Below are 16,416 nucleotides of genomic sequence, written 5' to 3' on the forward strand. Positions count from 1 at the left end.
GGAAAAGGTCAAGTTTGAAACTCTTCTGTAAATTTAGACTAGCCTTTTACAATGTTGTAATTGCCAGGTGGAACTACTGGTTCTTTACATATACATGCACAGGCTGAAATTATTTACACAACAAATTTACATGGTACACACATCTACATTTTACAACACAGAGAATGACAACCAGATTATCATACAGAAGCAAACCTCCCAACAGAGACACTGAGTGTTATGTTAGTAGAACTGCAGAAATCATATGGAACCAAAAGAAAGGATTCTGTAGGGTGCAGACCTTCCCACTCCTTTGCATTTGTGACAGAGGCCTTGAGTTGCATGCAGTTTTCAGGGTTTCTCGTACTGGCCGCTTCGATTTCGTAGGAGAACTTCCAGTTCAAATCGCCTGTCCTGAGGCAAACCACGGAAAAGGCATGCCCGAAGGGTGTCATGTTCTTGTTCAGGAGCAGGAAGAGGTGATCGTCCTCTCCAAGAAGAACAAGAAAAGGCAGGGACGCCTCCAAGTTCACTTCAAATGACTGGCCATAAACGAAGTGCAAGAAATCGGCACTGTGGTGGTCGACGAGGAAGTGGCCTGACCAACGTCCTGTGAAGCCTCTGTATCCACAGCCAGGAATAGGGCACATCAAGGGAGCAAAGAAGCAAGATTCTTCATGAGTGTTTCTTTGCGTGTAGCTGACCAACTCGCAACAGCCCCACTTGGCATATGCGCAGGAGGACTTGATTGACTCGACAATCTTCTCCAGTGCAATGTTCCGTGCAAAGATCGCATCATGAGAACAAACATGACACTTGTTGCTGAGCCTGGACCAGCAGGACAAGCATGCTACATGGCCATTTTGGCACTGGAAAATACACAAAACAAGATGTGATCATGCAATAGCCATCTAAAACTCTGCCTCTTATAACAAAAGGTAGCCTTCTCGAAAGAAGTGCGTCCACTCTGCCTTTGCAGCTTAATTCATGCCTTAAATATACGCCAACAAATTATAATGGATCACATGGCTTTTAGCTTTCTGGAGTTGACTGTATAAGTTCAGAAAAGTAAACTGTATGCATGTCAGTATGTGTTTAGAACCAGCCATGGAATGGTTTTCGCTGACGATTTCTATCAGATTCCCTTGCGCAGTGATGCTCCATGATGGTTTTAGCAGCATGGCGCTCTTTCTAGCAGTACAGGTGAGTCCTCCGTGTGCTTATAAGCTGTGGTGTTCCGTCTAAGCTGATACAGTTAAGTGTTAACGAGGTTTGTCTCTTTGTTAGTAACTTATCAACTGAAACATGTAATGACCTTCAGAACAAACCCAGGTACCTATATAATGGAAGAAAAGGCACAGCTCGGTGAGGGAGGAATCTGAAGAGAAACAATATACCGTGAGACTTCAACTATATAGAGTAGATCAGTGTGATCTTTATTTCTTACTTGCTCGACAGTTTGACAATTACTTGATCTAGAACGTAAAAGATAGAAACTGCTGTTTCAGAAGGAAATGAAACAGAGCAACCAACCAAAGGGAAATCAGAGTGCCTTGAATCCCAAAATTAGTTCTCCTTCCATATGCAGAGATTTGTGTCTGGGTGTGGCCAAGACAAATTAGGATCAGGACGCTGTGTGAGTGTCAGACCAGTTCAACTGGTTCAGTTGACAGGACTAATGGGGATATTGACTCAAGAATGAATTTACAAAATTGTTCTGTGGTCTCAGTGTCCTAAGGAACTGCTTAATTTGCTGCCTATCATCATCTCTGATCCCCTCTTGCCATAGCTATGGATTTTCTCAATTAGCTCAACAGAAGCGATGCCAGCTTAATTAGCGAATTCCGATAATTAGGCACGGCAGAGGAGAGATCAAGCGGCAGCAGCATGAATAATGTGGCAGAGCAACATCCCTTCCTTCGTCCGGTCAATTTTTAATTTAGTACCTGGTAGAGGGGAGGGCAGAGGGGCTCGAAGCAGATGGAGCAGTCGAGCAGGTCCGGGTCGATCCGCATGCTGATCCCCATCGCGTTGCCATCCCCGCCGGCGCCGACCCTCCCCACCTCCCGACCGCACCCCGCCACCGCCCTCTCCTCCCGCTCGCCGCCCGCGACCTCCAGTCTCCGGGCCTTGGGGGGCGGCCCTCCACCGGCCGCGCCGTCGTCAGGCGCCGGACTTCCGTCCCTCTTCCTCTTGTCGGACCCAGCGGCGGCGGGTGGAGGGTCTTCGTCGGCGTCGGCGTCGGCGAAGGAGAACTTGGCCATGGAAGGAAAATGGAGTAACCAACCGTATTTCTTGGGGGTCTTCTTTTTTCCTTCTTGGGGGTGTTCGTTTTACAGCTGCGAGTGGATGCACGCCACGTTGGATCGTTTAGCCCACCATCATGTCACTGACTCGTGGGGCCCGGGGCACCTGTCAATTACTCCCTCCGTTCCATAATATAAGACGCTTTTTGACACTGCACTAGTGAAAAAATGTTTTACATTATTGGACGGAGGGAGTACAAACAAAGGTATTCTGGTTGAGGCCTCCCCTCGTGTTAAAATCAGACAAGTGTCCTCCATCGATTTTTAAAATCAGACAAGTGTCTTTAAAAAAATCTAACAAGTGTCGATCGATTTCCGACACGCACTCCTCCCTCCAACGCGAGCCAAACCGCATGTGGCCAATGGTGACCGCACACCTCGCCGCTCGGCCTTCCATCAAAACCTTCCCTCCTTCGTCGGTCGGCGCTCGAGGCCAAACCAACACCCGCACCCAAACCCATCAATCTCTTGTTGATGACCCCGCCGGCGGTCAGCCATGACATCCTCGCCCCTCGTTCGTTCATTCATGGCAAGGCTTCACCGAGGATGCCATGTCCAGCTACATCGCTCCCGTCTCCGCCTCCTCGTAGCTTTGCTTCTTCGAAAACCGAGTGACATCGATAATGTTATTTAGGTGACTTTCAAATAGCAAACGCGCAACATTTATCTTTGTGAGTTGTGACTGCCCAAGGGCTCGTCCACAAACGAGAAGAGTAAGAGCAACTCTAGCAGACCCCGCATCCCGCCGGCCCACAAAACACATTTGCGGTTCACGCAAAACCGCTTTTGCAGGCTAGCTCGGGCTGGCACAGATGCAGACCCCCTGTGACGCCCCCGATTCAATCGTGCACTAATCATACACTAATCATACACGCAAATGTGTACGATCAAGATCAGGGACTCACGGGAAGATATCACAACACAACTCTATATACAAATAAAAAATAATACAAGCTTTATATTACAAGGCAGGGGCCTCGAGGGCTCGAATACAAACGAGTCAGCGGAAGCAATAATATCTGAGTACAGACATGAGTTAAACAAGTCTGCCTTAAGAAGGCTAGCACAAAAGCAACATTGATCGAAAAGGCAAGGCCTCCTGCCTGGGAGCCTCCTAACTACTCCTGGTCGTCGGCGTCTGTCACGTGGTAGTAGGCACCCTCGGGGTAGTAGTAGTCGTCGGCGGTGGGAGCGGTCTCAGGGGCTCCGTCATCTGGTTGCATCAAACAGATATGAGGGAAAAAAGAAAGCAAAGCAAACGTGAGTACTCATCCAGAGTACTCAGCAAGCAAGGATCTACACTACATATGCAACATTATCAAAGGAAGACTGTATATGTGGACTGGGCTACAGAAATGCCATAATAAAGGGGAAAGCCTAGTCCTATCGAAGACTAGTGTTGGGGATATAACTATTGGTATGACCCGCCCAGGAGGGGCCGGGTTATATTTACAAATACTCTTGAAGCACAGACCCAGGATGGAGATGGCGGTTCAGTTAAGGGCCCAAAGCCCAGAGGCGACTTAAGGCCTGTAGTGATAAACTGCCATGTAGGCGTGACTTGTATTGTAAGGAAAGAATAGTTAAGAGACCGAGTCGGATGCTGTTTATGAGCTGGCCGGGACTCTGTAGAGCCGCTGGGCGTCGACCTCTGTATATAAAGGGACGACCCGGCGGCGGTTCAAGGGCAAGTAACATCAACTCGAGAGCTAGGTCAAACGATTTGCTCCCTGGTTATCGAGACATAAGTAATCCCACTCAAAACTGGATCGTAGGCTTTTACCTTCACCGTAAGGTGCTGAACCAGTATAAACCCCGTGTCCTTTGTCCCGATCACCCCCTTTAAGCTTCCTAGTTGCGATGGCCTCACGATGAAGTCCTTTCACAAGGACATCTGCCGTGACAATTCCACGACAGTTGGCGCCCACCATGGGGCCAGCGCATGGTGGATTTGAGTTCTTGAAGGGCAGCTTCGAAGGGCTCAAGGGATACGCTGTGGGTCGGATGATCAAGAGTCGTCGCGACAAGCTCTACATCGACTAGGCTGGGGCCCCGACGCCGGCTCAATTGAGTACGAGTACCGGGTCCCCTTCGGCGGAATTCACGTCTTCATCGGCAAGATCGGCGAGCCGGGCCCTAAGTCGGACATCTGCACCGACCTCGTCGAGACGACTCAGCGTGCAAGACCCGCCCGGGCTACGCCTGAGATGAAGCGTGCCTTCGTGGGATGTGTCCACGAAGGGCTCTCAGAAGGATCTGAATCTAACAGTGAGACAGCCATCTACTCTGATGGCGAGTCATCCACAGGTGAGACAGATTCATTGTATCAACTACAAGACGGCGGGCTTGAGGGCTGTTCCGATGGCAGCAGTATTCCGGATTGCCTCGAGCCGCCGAGCAGGGTCGGAATCTTCATGGCCGGCACACAACCTATCCAAGACTCCACAACTGCGGCAGCCATAACCTCCGGGTCAGCAGCAGCTGGGGCAGGAGGCCCTGTGCGCTCGCCGGCTCAGGTGTTGATGGATCTCACAGATAAGCTAACCGCTCTGTTAACCGCCGTAGTCAACCCAGCGGATCAAACTCGACATGATGCGGAAGTAGCACAGTTAAAATTGGATATGGCGCAGGCCAAGGAAGACTTAGCAGCGGAAGATGTCAGGATAACTGCAGAGCGGGCGACTTTGGATGCTCAGGCTCAGCGGATTCAGGCATAGACTTTCCGGCTCACGCAGGATCAGAACGCATCTAATGAGGTCATGAGGAGAAGATATCAAAAGACTCAGTCTCGGCTCCCTCCGGTTTATGATCCTCAAAATCTCTTTCACACACCTGGCCCAGGGCCCAGTAACCCGCCGTGGCTCTCCCCGCATACTGAGGCAGACCAGGTTGCGACGCCCGGGGTCGGGGCGCCGGTTCAGCCACAGGTGATGGGGCCTCCCCGCGTGAATACTGCTCCACCTCAGAATGTACCAACACCTCCAGGTCACTATTCTAACCCGTTGGAGAACATGATCGCGGCGGCAGCGCGGCCGGCGGCTCTCCCAGTTGATGGCAACTCTCTGGCGGCGGTTGAAACCTGCCGAGTCAGAGAACTTCTTCAGACGGCCTTGGCACGACAGGAGGCGTACTCCTACAGCCGGGACAGGATCCACTCAACCCCTCGTCCAAGCCGAAGCCCGAGTTATAGTAGGCACATGGAATCAGCGGGTGTCTCAAGCAACGTCCAGCGTCGTAACCAGCCAGGCAGACATGACCCGACGCGCCATGGAGCCTTTAACTTCGTAGATCAAGACAAAATCCGTCAAGAGGCTGAGCGGGCGGTTCAGCAGGCGGCTGAGCAGGTGGCTCAGCTGATGGCTTACCAGCCGTATCCGGTTCACCCAACGACTTCCATCGAGGCAGGTGTGGCTACCAGGACCGGAGGTGTTCCCTGTCTAGTACTGGCTCTACGTAATGAGCGCTTGCCCAAGGATTTTAAGGGACCTAGGAAGGTGCCGAATTACACGGCCGACTTACAGCCCGGGGCATGGATTGAAAGTTACGAGATGGCTATGGAGCTATTGGAGGTCAGTGATGCTGTGATGTCCAAGTACTTTACCATGATGTTGGATGGGACTCCCTACACTTGGTTGAAAGGCCTGCCACCTAATTCAATTAGTTCATGGGCGGAGCTAAAGGCCCGGTTCATCCAGAATTTTAAGGATACGTGCAAGAAGCCCATGTCAATCGTGGATTTAACAAATTGCAGGCAGGAGGAGGGCGAGTCTACAACCCATTGGGTACACCGGGTTAAGGCCATAATACATTCATCTGATAAGATGGATGCCGGCTCTGCAGTCTTAATGTTGGAGAAAATTGCCATTTTTTGCCTCTGAAACAAAAGCTGGAGCGGCTCAAGCGCGATTGTAATGATATGGGTATACTGATGGCAGCTCTGGTCAAGTATGCTGATTCTGATAGTACCAAGGATCCCGAGTCTGACGAAGAAAAGGCAGGGAAGGGAAAGAAGAACGACAATGGCAAGGGCCCTCAGCACAACCCAGCAAATTAAGGAGGCAATAAACGTAAGGCTGGTGGTAGTTTGGAGTTTGTGGCTAACACTAATGCACAAGGTCAAAACCAGCAGCGTAAGGGGAGACCACCACCCCGGTCTGGCGGGTCAGGCCCTACACTTGAGCAGTTGTTGAATGAGCCTTGTCCAAAGCACGACACTCGGGAGAAGTCGGCTACTCATCTATGGAAAGACTGTACGATCATGAAGGCCTTCAAGAATTCCAACATGTTCGATAGTAGTAATGGGCAGGGTGGCGACTCAGGTGGTGGCGGCTTTCATGGTCCAGGCGGCGGTTCAAATTCCAACTTTCAAAATTCTCAAGGCAATCACGGTGGGTATAACCAGCAATCTGGACAGGGTGGTCAGCAGCAGCAACAACAGCAGCAAGGGGGGTATCAGAGCCATCCAAAGCAGCTGAATAGCAGGCAGTATCATGTGTTGACCACTAGTTTGTGCAAACGAGACTAGAAGCTTCATAAGAAGGCTGTGAATGCTATTGAGCCAGCAGTTCCTCATTATTTGTGATGGTCTGAGCAACCTATTCTATGGAGTAGGGAAGATCACCCTCCCCGGGTTGATAATCCGGGTCACCTAGCCTTGGTGGTGGCTCCTCAGGTTGGTGGATATAAATTTACTAAGGTGCTCATGGATGGGGGCAGCAACATCAACATCCTCTATTATGAGACCTTCCGTCACATGGGATTAACTGATAAAAACCTTAAGCAGTCCAACACTGTTTTCCATGGCATTGTGCCTGGTAAGTCGGCGTATCCAGTTGGTAAGATTGAACTAGAGGTAGCCTTTGGAGATGAATATGACTCTAGGACAGAGAAATTGACGTTTGAAATGGTCAAGATTAGAAGCCCATATCATGCTTTGTTCAGGCGGCCGGCTTATGCCAAGTTCATGGCACGGCCGTGTTATGTATATTTGCAGCTCAAGATGCCGGGTCATAAAGGAACTATCACGGTTCATGGAAGCCGGAGGGTAGCCTTGGAATGTGAAGAAGGCGACGCGGCTTATGCTGAGTCAGTCTGTGCAGCAGAAGAGTTGAAGTTTTACAAGGACAATGTTGATCCGGCAGATGTGACGTCTTTGAAAAAGCCAATCACAACGCATGAGCTGGTCATGAAGTTTAAGTCGGCCGATGATACTAAGCTTGTCGACTTTGTTCCAGGTGATTCATCCAGGCAGTTTAGTATCAGTGCTAATTTGGATTCCAAATAGTAAAGCATGCTCATCGAGTTCATCCGTGAGAACCGGGACATCTTTGCATGGAAAGCTTCTAACATGCCAGGTGTACCGAGAGAACTCGCTGAGCACACTCACAATATTGATCCAAAATTCAAGCCGGTCAAGCAATTTCTTCGGTGGTTCAATGAGGAACGGCGCAAGGCCATTGGGGAGGAAGTAGCCCGACTCTTGGCAGCTGGGTTCATTATTGAAGTTTTTCATCCAGAGTGGATGGCTAACCTGGTGCTTGTGCTCAAAAAGAACGGCACCTGGCGTATGTGCGTAGATTACACGGATCTAAACAAGGCCTGTCCGGCTGATCCCTTTGCTCTCCCCCGTATCGCTCAAATCATTGATGCTACGGCGGGTTGTGAGCGGTTGAGCTTTTTAGATGCTTATTCTGGTTATCATCAGATCAAGATGGCAATTAAGGACCAGGAGAAGACGACGTTCATTACTCCATTTGGAGCCTTCTGCTATGTATCAATGCCTTTTGGGCTCAAGAGTGCCCAGGCGACTTACCAGCGGTGTGTACAGAATTGTCTTCATAATCAAATTGGGCGCAATGTTCATGCTTATACGGATGACATAGTGGTGAAATCCAGAGAGAAGGAGACCTTGATAGATGATCTGAAGGAAACCTTTGACAATCTTCGGGTCTACAAGATGATGCTTAACCCGACAAAATGTGTTTTTGGTGTACTTGCAGGCAAGCTTTTGGGCTTTCTGGTCTCTAACAGGGGCATCGAGGCTAACCCAGAGAAGATCAAGGCCATCACCTCTCTGGCTAAACTGGCGTGCATCAATGATGTCCAATGTTTGGCGGGTCGGATGCAGCTTTAAGCCGGTTCATAAGCCGGTTAGGAGAGAAGGCCATACCGTTGTATCAGATGATGAAGAAGACAGATAACTTCGTCTAGAGTGACGCTGCCAACACTGCCTTTGAAGATTTGAAGAGACAGCTGGTTGAGCCGCCGGTTCTTGCTGCTCCCATCGATAAAGAGCCTTTATTATTGTATGTGGCTTCTAACACGCGTGTTGTCAGCGTGGGCATTGTGGTGGAGCGCAAGGTGGCTGGCAAGGAACACCCTGTTTAGTGGCCGGTTTATTACATTAGTGAGGTGCTTATTGAGTCCAAGCAGCGGTATCCGCATTGGCAGAAGCTGGTTTATGGGGTGTTCATGGCAAGCCGGAAGGTTAAGCAATACTTCCTGGGCCACCCCATCACTGTGGTTAGTTCTGCGCCTTTGGGGGATATCATTCAAAACGGAGAGGCCACAGGACGAGTCGCCAAGTGGGCCATTGAACTTGGGCCTCATGGTTTAAAGTATGTGCCACACACTGCTATTAAATATCAAGCGCTAGTGGATTTCATCAATGATTGGACAGAGCTGCAGATGCCTGAAGAAAAGCCGGACAACACATATTGGACTATTCACTTTGATGGGTCCAGGCAATTGGAGGGCTCGGGGGCTGGAGTTGTTTTAGCTTCCCCCCGAGGTGAAAAGTTTCGCTATGTGCTACAGTTGATGTTTCCCTGTACTAACAATGCAGATGAATACGAAGCCTTACTCCATGGCCTTCGGATGGCTAAGGAGATGAGCCTAAGCCGGGTAAGGTGCTTTGGCGATTCAGATTTGGTGGCTCAACAGGTATCAGGCAAGTGGGATTCCAAGGATCCTCTCATGGCGGCTTACCGCCGTGAAGTTGACGCCATTGCTGGACACTTCAAGGGTTACCAAGTGGAGAACATTGACCATAGAAAGAACGAGGCGGCTGATGCCTTGAGCCGGCTGGATTCTCAATGTAAGCCGGTGCCGCCTAATACTATCTTGGACATTCTGCATAACCCTTCTGTCAAGTTGCCTACAGAGGAAGACTTGGTTGTTCCTGACCCGGAAGCACAATTGGTGGCGGCTCTTCATGTTATCCCAGATTGGACAGTGCCATATTTGGCTTACATGACCCGGGGTGAGTTCCCTGAGGATGAAACCTTGGCCAGGCAGATAACCCGCCGGTCTAAGTCAATGACGATTGTCAGCGGTGAGTTGCATCATCACAGTGTTACAGGGGCGTTTGAGCATTGCGTCTCCCCTGAAGAAGGCCAAGAAATTCTATGTGAGATCCATGAAGGGGATTGTGGTCATCATGCCGGGTCAAAATCCCTTGTGGCCAAGGCTTTTTGTCATGGGTTTTATTGGCTAACGGCTCATGCTGATGCGGAGCATCTGGTCAGTAAATGTGATGGTTGTTAGAAGTTCTCAAGACGGGCTCATGTGCCGGCTCAAGAATTAAGGATGATTCCAATTACTTGGCCGTTTGTAGTCTGGGGGCTTGACATGGTTGGGCCTTTCAAAAGGTCCAAAGATAAAAAGACCCACCTCTTGGTGGTAGTTGATAAATTTACAAAGTGGGTTGAGGCAGAGCCAGTCAGTAAGTGTGATGCAGCTACGACGGTTCAATTCATGAAGAAGGTGATATTTCGCTTCGGGTTTCCACACAGTATTATCACTGATAATGGCACTAATCTGTCTAAAGGCGCCATGGAGGAATTCTGTCAACGTGAGCATATTCGGCTTGATGTTTCATCAGTAGCTCACCCTCAGTCCAATGGTCAAGCTGAGAGAGCCAATCAGGAGATCTTGAAAGGTATCAAGCCCCGGGTTGTTGGGTTAAGGAGTTACCCTCTGTGTTATGGAGTATCAACACTACTCCTAACAGATCTACGGGTTATACGCCTTTGTTCATGGTCTACGGAGCTGAGGCGGTTCTCCCTAGTGACATCCGTCATGATTCACCTCGTGTGGCGGCTTATGTGGAGGCAGACAATGAACAGGCGCGCCAGGATGCTCTTGACCTGTTAGACGAACAGCGGGACTTGGCAGCAGCTCGTTTAGCGATATACCAAAATGACTTACGCCGCTATCACAGCCGCCGGGTTAAATCCAGAGCCTTTCAGGAAGGTGATTTAGTGATCCAGCTCATCCAGGATCATACTGATGCTCACAAGTTATCCCCACCTTGGGAAGGGCCATTTGTGGTCAGCAAGAACTTGAACAACGGGTCATATTACCTTATCGATGTTCAAGAGAACAAAGACTCACGTAAGTCGGAGGAGGAGACCCACCGGCCGTGGAATATCGCTCATCTACGGCCTTACTACACTTGAGCCATCGACTCTCCTGATGTACATATTTTGACAATGTATATATTATGATAAATAATAAAGCAGGACCTCTGTCCTTTTTTTCCTTTCTCAAAAGGTAAGTTTGTCATTATTGTTATCATTATTATCTCACAAGATCACTTGGGGGCTGATCATATTTTGATCCGGCTTAACCCGCTTGATCTGGCTTACGATTGTATTCGAATTTAGCCATTAAACATTATGATCATTAGGGGGCTTCCTGTTCAAACATAGGTCATATTCGAACCAAAGAGAACATAGCTGTTGGTACCCTTTTGATTGGCACACTGCCGAGCTCACTAGGGGGCTTCTTGATCGTATTCGAATCATAGATTAACCCCTTTTGGGAACCGACTTTGATCGTATTCGAATCAGAGTCATTAAAAAAACTGTCAAGGTCATTAGGGGGCTTCCTGTTCAAACATAGGTCATATTCGAATCAAAGAGAACATAGCTGTCGGTACCCTCTTGATCGGCGCAACGCCAAAACCACTGGGGGCTACATGATCATATTCGAATCCTAGCTTAACCCCTTTGGAACAGTTCACTAATCGTATTTGAATCAGCAACCTTGAAATTTCTTATTCTATTTTGGTTTAAAAGTTTTCTTTGGAAGCACCCTTTCTTTGACTCGAGACTTTTCTGAGGCTTACAAGTATAAGTATGGTTATTCTTAACCCGACTTAATATTGACTGATGAGTCGTTGATATATGAGCATCATTATACCTTTGAAATTTAGGGTGTCCAAAGACTGGGTTTTCACCCTCACTGACCGGGTCATATGAGCTGGTGGTGCAAATTTAAACTATCACAGGTATAGTTGCGTTTTTTACAACAACTTTATCTGTGACTCTTTTATATTAAGTTATCTTTACCCGCTTCGCGGTAAGCCGCCAAGGGCTCTTGTGGTCTGTTTCAATATGCAGGACAGTAAACAGGTCTAGTCAAGCATACGGTAAGCAGATGAAAAGTAACATGGGTGGATATATAACACATCAACTTAATGACATTAAGCATGAAAACACGCACGATGGCACGACCAAAGAAAGTTAATTCTATTCCATTACATGACTCCCTGAGTCCAAATGATTCATATTGTTTTTCAATGCGTCACATGTTGGGAAACGTAGTAATATCAAAATTTTCCTACGCACACGCAAGATCATGGTGATGCATAGCAACGAGAGGGGAGAGTGTTGTCCACGTACCTTCGTAGACCAAAAGCGGAAGCATTAGCACAACGTGGTTGATGTATCCGTACGTCTTCACGGTCTGACCGATCAAGCATTGAAAGCACGACACCTCCGAGTTCTTGCACACGTTCAGCTTGATGATGTCCATCGAACTCCGATCCAGCCGAGTGTCGAGAGAGAGTTCCTTCAGCACGACGGCGTGGTGATGATGATGATGTTCTACCGACGCAGGGCTTTGCCTAAGCACTGCTACGATATTATCGAAGAGGACTATGGTGGACGGGGGCACCGCACACGGCTAAGAGATCAATGATCAATTGTTGTGTCTATGGGGTGCCCCCTGCCCCCGTATATAAAGGAGCAAGGGGGGAGGTGGCCTACCTAGGAGGAGGGCGCGCCAAGGGGGGAGTCCTACTCCCACCGGGAGTAGGACTCCTCCTTCCTTTGTTGGAGTAGGAGAGAAGGAAAGAGGGGGAGAGGAGAAGGAAAAGGGGGTTGCACCCCTTGTCCAATTTGGACTAGAGGGGGGTTGCGCGCCTCCTTCCTTTTGGCCTCTCTCCTCTATTCCCGTATGGCCCAATAAGGCCCATATACTCCCCGGCGAATTCCCGTAACTCTCCGGTACTCCGAAAAATACCCGAATCACTCGGAACCTTTCCAAAGTCCAAATATAGTCGTCCAATATATATCGATCTTTACGTCTCGATCATTTCGAGACTCCTCGTCATGTCCCCGATCTCATCCGGGACTCCGAACTACCTTCGGTACATCAAAATACATAAACTCATAATATAACCGTCATCGAACTTTAAGCGTACGGACCCTACGGGTTCGAGAACTATGTAGACATGACCGAGAGATGTCTCCGGTCAATAACCAATAGCGGAACCTGGATGCTCATATTGGCTCCCACATATTCTATGAAGATCATTATCGGTCAAACCGCATAACAACATACGTTGTTCCCTTTGTCATCGGTATGTTACTTGCCCGAGATTCGATCATCGGTATCATCATACCTAGTTCAATCTCATTACCAGCAAGTCTCTTTACTCGTTCCGTAATGCATCATCCCGCAACTAACTCATTAGTCACATTACTTGCAAGGCTTATAGTGATGTGCATTACCGAGAGGGCCCAGAGATACCTCTCCGACAATCGGAGTGACAAATCCTAATCTCAGAATACGCCAACTCAACAAGTACCTTCGGAGACACCTTTAGAGCACCTTTATAATCACCCAGTTACGTTGTGACGTTTGGTAGCACACAAAGTGTTCCTCTGGTAAATGGGAGTTGCATAATCTCGTAGTCATAGGAACATGTATAAGTCATGAAGAAAGCAATAGCAACATACTAAACGATCAAGTGCTAAGCTAACGGAATGGGTCAAGTCAATCACATCATTCTCCTAATGATGTGATCCCGTTAATCAAATGACAACTCATGTCTATGGTTAGGAAACACAACCATCTTTGATCAACGAGCTAGTCAAGTAGAGGCATACTAGTGACACTATATTTGTCTATGTATTCACACATGTATTATGTTTCCGGTTAATACAATTCTAGCATGAATATTAAAAATTTATCATGATATAAGAAAATAAATAATAACTTTATTATTGCCTCTAGGGCATATTTCCATTAGTCTCCCACTTGCACTAGAGTCAATAATCTAGTTCACATCACCATGTGATTTAACACTATTATTCACATCTGCATGTGATTAACACCCATAGTTCACATCGTCATGTGATCAACGCCCAAAGGGTTTACTAGAGTCAATAATCTAGTTCACATCGCTATGTGATTAACACCCAAAGAGTACTAAGGTATGATCATGTTTTGCTCGTGAGAGAAGTTTAGTCAACGGGTCTGTCACATTCAGAGCCGTATGTATTTTGCAAATATTCTATGTCTATAATGCTCTGCACGGAGCTACTCTAGCTAATTTCTCCCACTTTCAATATGTATCCAGATTGAGACTTGGAGTCATCTGGATCGGTGTAAAAGCTTGCATCGATGTAACTCTTTACGACGAACTCTTTTATCACCTCCATAATCGAGAAACATCTCCTTAGTCCTCACTAAGGATATTCTTGACCGCTGTCCAGTGATCTACTCTTAGATCAAAATTGTATTCCTTTGCCAAACTCAGAGCAAGGTATACAATAGGTCTGGTACACAGCATAGCATACTTTATAGAGCCTATGACTGAGGCATAGGGAATGGCTTTTCATTCTCTTTCTATTTTATGCCATGGTCGAGTTTTGAGTCTTACTCAACTTCACACCTTTGCATCACAGGCAAGAACTCTTTCTTTGACTGTTTCGATTTTGAACTACTTCAAAATCTTGTCAAGGTATGTACTAATTAAAAATCTTATCAAGCGTCTTGATCTATCTCAATAGATCTTGATGCTCAATATGTAAGTAGCTTTACTGAGGTCTTTCTTTGAAAAACTCCTTTCAAACACTCCTTTATGCTTTGAAAAACTCCTTTCAAACTATTTCAGGAACCGGCTCAGTCACGACTGTATCTTCAGCTAGTTTACTTTTCTTAACCCGTTTGCTGGGTTTGTCTTGTCCACTGTGTCAGAAATAAAGGTTAATACAGATGCGAGGGGTTAAAGTAAAAACAAGATAAGCACATTGTTATACCCTGGAGCAGTCTTGAAAGCCGGAAGGTTGGACTGCATTGAGTCGCCGGAGGAAGGGGAAGTGTCCTGGTAATCCGAGTTAGAAGAATTGAGCGGTTGACGAGTATAACCTGCCAAGGGATAAAAGGTACTTAAAACAGAAGTGACCTCTTTCCGGCGCTTCCTTGGAGTGTTTGGTAAGCCGGAGGAGAGCTCCACATCCTTGCTAGTCCGGGTCTGCCTCCGGCTCTCATGAATCCGCCGCTTCAAAAGAAATTGAGGATCGTGATGAGCTAAAGGATGGGAAAACCTTACTTTCCGTTTCACTCTGCGGATTTTCTGTCTTGGCAAAGGTTCGGAGTCGGAGGAAAGGATAGTTACCTCATCCGCTTTGTTACGGCTTGCTCCTGTGTCTTCCTGCTAATAATCAGTGTCAATAAGATGATTAAGAAATGAGCCAAGGGAGTCAAGGGCTACCTCCGACTCAAAAGAGTCTGCTAGTCGAAGCAGGTCAGAAGCGGTGGCCTTTTTTCCCTTCTTTTTGGCAGCCTCTTTCCTGGCGGCTTTCTTCTCCTTCCTGGCTCTCTTAGCAGCCTCATGGTCATATTGGACCTTTCAGAATTTATCACCTGCCTACAAAAGATTAACATATGTATAAGTATGAGGAGATCAGAAAATTAAAGTAATTAATTCATATGGGCGGCTTACCTTTGGCGCCGGGTTAATCTTGCAGAAAGGGGCTAAACCCACTTTACTACAATCGGCCAGGCTCTCGTTTAAAAGAGACTTCGTCATATTGTCAATGACGTCTTCTGGCAAGTCGTCAGGCTGTGACGCAAAGGGTCATTCTTCGCACCTGTATACTCAAACATTAAACTGGGGCAGCGGCTTAACGGATAACCCGCCAAGCGAGTCAAACCCGGACCAGGTCGATGCCTGTTAGCCCGTTCCCCAGAAGAGCCTTGATCTTAGCCAAGGTGGGGGCAAGGGATTTACGCTCAGCGGCTGTAATCTTGTCAGGCAGATGATGGTTGGGCCCAGGACGAAGAGCACGAAAGCCGGGCAGAGGGTTTTTGCCAGCCGGAGAGGTGTCTTGGCAGTAAAACCATGTCATATTCCAATCTTTGGGGTGGCTCGGTGGGTTGGCATAAGGAAAAATGACATCCCTACGGCGCTTAATTGAGACACCGCCAAGTTCTAAGCTCTAACCGCTGGCACACTCATTCTGGTGATTCAAGTAAAACAGTTCTCTGAAGAGGAGAAAATTGGGTTCTTCTCCAAGGTATACTTCGCTGAATACTTGGAAGTTGCAGATATTAGACACAGAATTGGGTACGATGTCTTGCGGGTGAAGATCAAAGAAATGCAACACATCTATGAAGAATTTTGATCCAGGTGGAGTGAAACCCCGGTTCATGTGATCCGTGAAAACAACAACTTCTCCTTCTTTGAGCTGAGGGAATTCCTCCTCTGGGTTAGGAGCACGATAATTCATGACTTCTTTCTTTGGAAGATAGCCGGTCTTCACAAAATCATCCAGAGTATTGTCTGTGACAATGGATTTAACCCAATTGCAGGAAGTAGGTGCCTTTGGTGCCATTATGATGGAAATCCTAAAGATAGAGTAAAAAGTACCGGTTCATATTTAAGCCGGGTAGGAAAAATATTCAACATGGCGGCTTATGAAGGGGCCTAATGGTATAAGGATAATCATGTCAAGGTTATTTAAGCCGCCATAGGTTCTATAAGCCACCAGGATTATTTAAACATACACGGGTGATCGGAGTTATCAGTTGAGCATAATTTCCTTAAAGTCGGCGT

The 16,416-nt window shown here is 47.7% G+C and overlaps 1 protein-coding gene across 1 annotated transcript; it reads right to left on the reverse strand.

The window, feature by feature from the left end:
* LOC119292154 (E3 ubiquitin-protein ligase SINA-like 10) lies at nt 1-2,282 on the reverse strand. The gene is made up of 2 exons (XM_037570987.1): nt 1,926-2,282; nt 1-848 (listed from the first exon to the last, which is right to left on the reverse strand). The coding sequence occupies exons 1-2, from the start codon at nt 2,241-2,243 to the stop codon at nt 180-182; spliced, it is 987 nt and encodes a 328-aa protein (XP_037426884.1). The 5' UTR covers nt 2,244-2,282; the 3' UTR covers nt 1-179.
* Between the last annotated feature and the right edge of the window lie 14,134 nt (nt 2,283-16,416).

The sequence above is a fragment of the Triticum dicoccoides genome, chromosome 4B (genome assembly GCF_002162155.2).
Source record: "Triticum dicoccoides isolate Atlit2015 ecotype Zavitan chromosome 4B, WEW_v2.0, whole genome shotgun sequence".
Classification (NCBI taxonomy): Eukaryota; Viridiplantae; Streptophyta; class Magnoliopsida; order Poales; family Poaceae; genus Triticum; species Triticum dicoccoides.